At 45.3% G+C, this 2,316-nt stretch overlaps 1 protein-coding gene across 1 annotated transcript in view; it reads left to right on the top strand.

Annotated features, from left to right (window-relative positions):
- The window catches only part of LOC101847807 (collagen alpha-1(I) chain), a gene marked incomplete in the record, with an annotated part of 33,546 nt that overhangs the window by 10,986 nt on the left and 20,244 nt on the right, over positions 1 to 2,316 (top strand). Inside the window, 3 exon segments of the mRNA XM_013080055.2 lie at positions 352 to 450; positions 932 to 1,075; positions 1,587 to 1,685. Of these exon segments, the coding sequence (XP_012935509.1) occupies positions 352 to 450; positions 932 to 1,075; positions 1,587 to 1,685 (342 nt within the window).

Genomic DNA, 2,316 nt, shown 5'->3' with positions numbered 1-2,316 from the left:
TCTGTCTCTCTCTCTCTCTCTCTCTCTCTCTCTCTCTCTCTTTCCCTCCATCTGTCTCTCTTTCTCTCCACCTGTCTCTCTCCCCATCTGCCTCTCTCTCTCTCTCTCTCTTGTCATCTCTCTCTGGCTGTTCATCTGTATCTGCCTGTCTGTCTCTCCATCTCTCTCCACCCTTTGTATCCTTCTCTTTCTCTTTCTCTCTCACGTTCTCTCTTTAATTCCATTCCTCTCTCCCTCTCTCCCTCCTCTACCTGTCCCTCGTTCTCTCCAGCTTCTCAATCTCCTCCCCTCCTTTCCAGTAAAAACATACAAGATGCTAACTCCCTCCCTCCCTTTCCCTCTCCTTCCCAGGGAATCCGTGGTGAGGATGGTTCCCCAGGAAGCTCTGGCCCCTCTGGACCCGTAGGACCCCCAGGAAACCCAGGATTCCCCGGATCTCAGGGACAGAAGGTAAGGAGATCAGTCTTGTGCCAGCAGTAACTAAACAATGAGTAAACAATTTGACACGATTGTAGCCAAACAAAATAAGTGTATCCAGATGATTCTGAGAATAAAAATAGGCTAAGGAAATATTTTCCGAACGGTTAAACAACAAGATGTCTATGACTCTAGGCTAGAATTGTCCATCTTCCAAATTTCATCCTCCAGTTTACACCTTCCAATGTCAACGTTCCAGTATCAACCTCAAAATGCCAACATTTCAATGTCAACGTTCCAGTATCAACCTGAATGTCAACCTCATAATGCAAACATTTCAATGTCAATCTCATAACTTCCCAATGGCAACCTTCCAATATCTACCTCCAAATATCAAGTCCATAAAGTCAACCTACTAGGGTCGACCTCCCAACGCCAACCTTCCGATATAATGTCCACTTTCTAATGACCACTCACCATCCTCCTCACCATCCTCCTCCTTGCCCCCTCACAGGGAGATGCCGGTTCTTACGGATCTTCCGGAGATGTCGGACCCCCAGGACCCGCCGGATCTGATGGACTTCCCGGAGCCCCCGGACCTAACGGAATCCCCGGAGAGAGAGGACAAGATGGAAGCTCAGGAGCCAAGGGAAACAGAGTGGGTGCTAGCTTTCTTTTACCGTCTCTGACTGTTTGTCTTTCCACATATGTCCCGCTAGCTTTCTTTTACCTTTTTTTTCTGTTTGTCTGTCCAATCACTCCCCTTCCTTTCTGTCTTTCTTTAGATAACTTGTCTTTTGGTAAACCATAGACCTTCATCACGAAGACATTCTTTCTGTCTTCTCCCAAGAGACATTTTCTATCTTAAATTCAAATTTCTAGTCTATCAACCGCTTTCGTTCTCACAGTATTGCTGTATATTTTTGTTAAAATTCACACTCTCTACCGTTTCTCTTTTCTTTTTTCAATTTTCTTTTTTTAGCTTCATCATCTCCTCTCTCTGCTGCTTCTTTTTTAAAGCTGGTATCTAATATTCAAGATTAACTACTAAGTTGGAAAAAAGAATTCACTTTCTTTTTCATTTCTCGTTATGTCGTCTTTCTCTGCCCTGGGTAACCATCGATACGCCAAAGTACGAACATACAATCAAACTGTTTCCTCTCTCACAGGGACCCGCCGGATCCACTGGCCAGCCCGGATTCCCCGGACCCCAAGGACCCCCAGGAAACTCCGGAGAGCCAGGAACCCCTGGAAACAAGGGAGACAATGTAAGTGTCATGTCTCTCCATCTCTCTCCACCCTTTATCTCTCTCTCTCTCTCTCTCTCTCTCTCTCACACACACACACACACACACACACACTCACACACTTTCTCTTTCTTTCTCCATTTCCATTATTCTCTCCCTCTCTCCCTCCTTTTTCTCTCTCCCTCCTTCTCTCCATCCTCTGAAATCCCTCTCCTCCTCTCCATCTGTCATCAAGGAATTCATTATCTAGCTTTGTGTCTGTCCATACGATGAGTCAGTCACTTGTTCGTTCATTAAACTGAACAAGATCCTATATCTAGTGTCCCTGTTGTTACTCTTTCGAAGCGCTAAATGGCTGTCATTGTGTCGACGTGTAGCCCTTTCCTTCTGTTCCTTCTGTCAGTCCGTCTGTATCACCTTTTCCCAGCACTAAATGATGGTTATTGTTTCGTTGCGCTTCTCTTAACTCTTCTGTTCCTGTCTGCCAGTCTTACTCTTTTCCAGCTCAAAATGACTGTTATTGTGTCGATGTACTCATCTTCCCATCTATCTTCCACTCTTTCAGCACTAAATGACCGTTATTATGTGATGATGTGCTTCATTACCCAAACATCTCTCTCACTTTCATCCCCCCCCCTCTCTCTCTCTCTCT

This window comes from Aplysia californica, unplaced genomic scaffold (assembly GCF_000002075.1).
Source record: "Aplysia californica isolate F4 #8 unplaced genomic scaffold, AplCal3.0 scaffold00073, whole genome shotgun sequence".
In the NCBI taxonomy this organism is placed as follows: domain Eukaryota; kingdom Metazoa; phylum Mollusca; class Gastropoda; order Aplysiida; family Aplysiidae; genus Aplysia; species Aplysia californica.
This window is presented reverse-complemented; position numbering and strand designations above follow the sequence as displayed.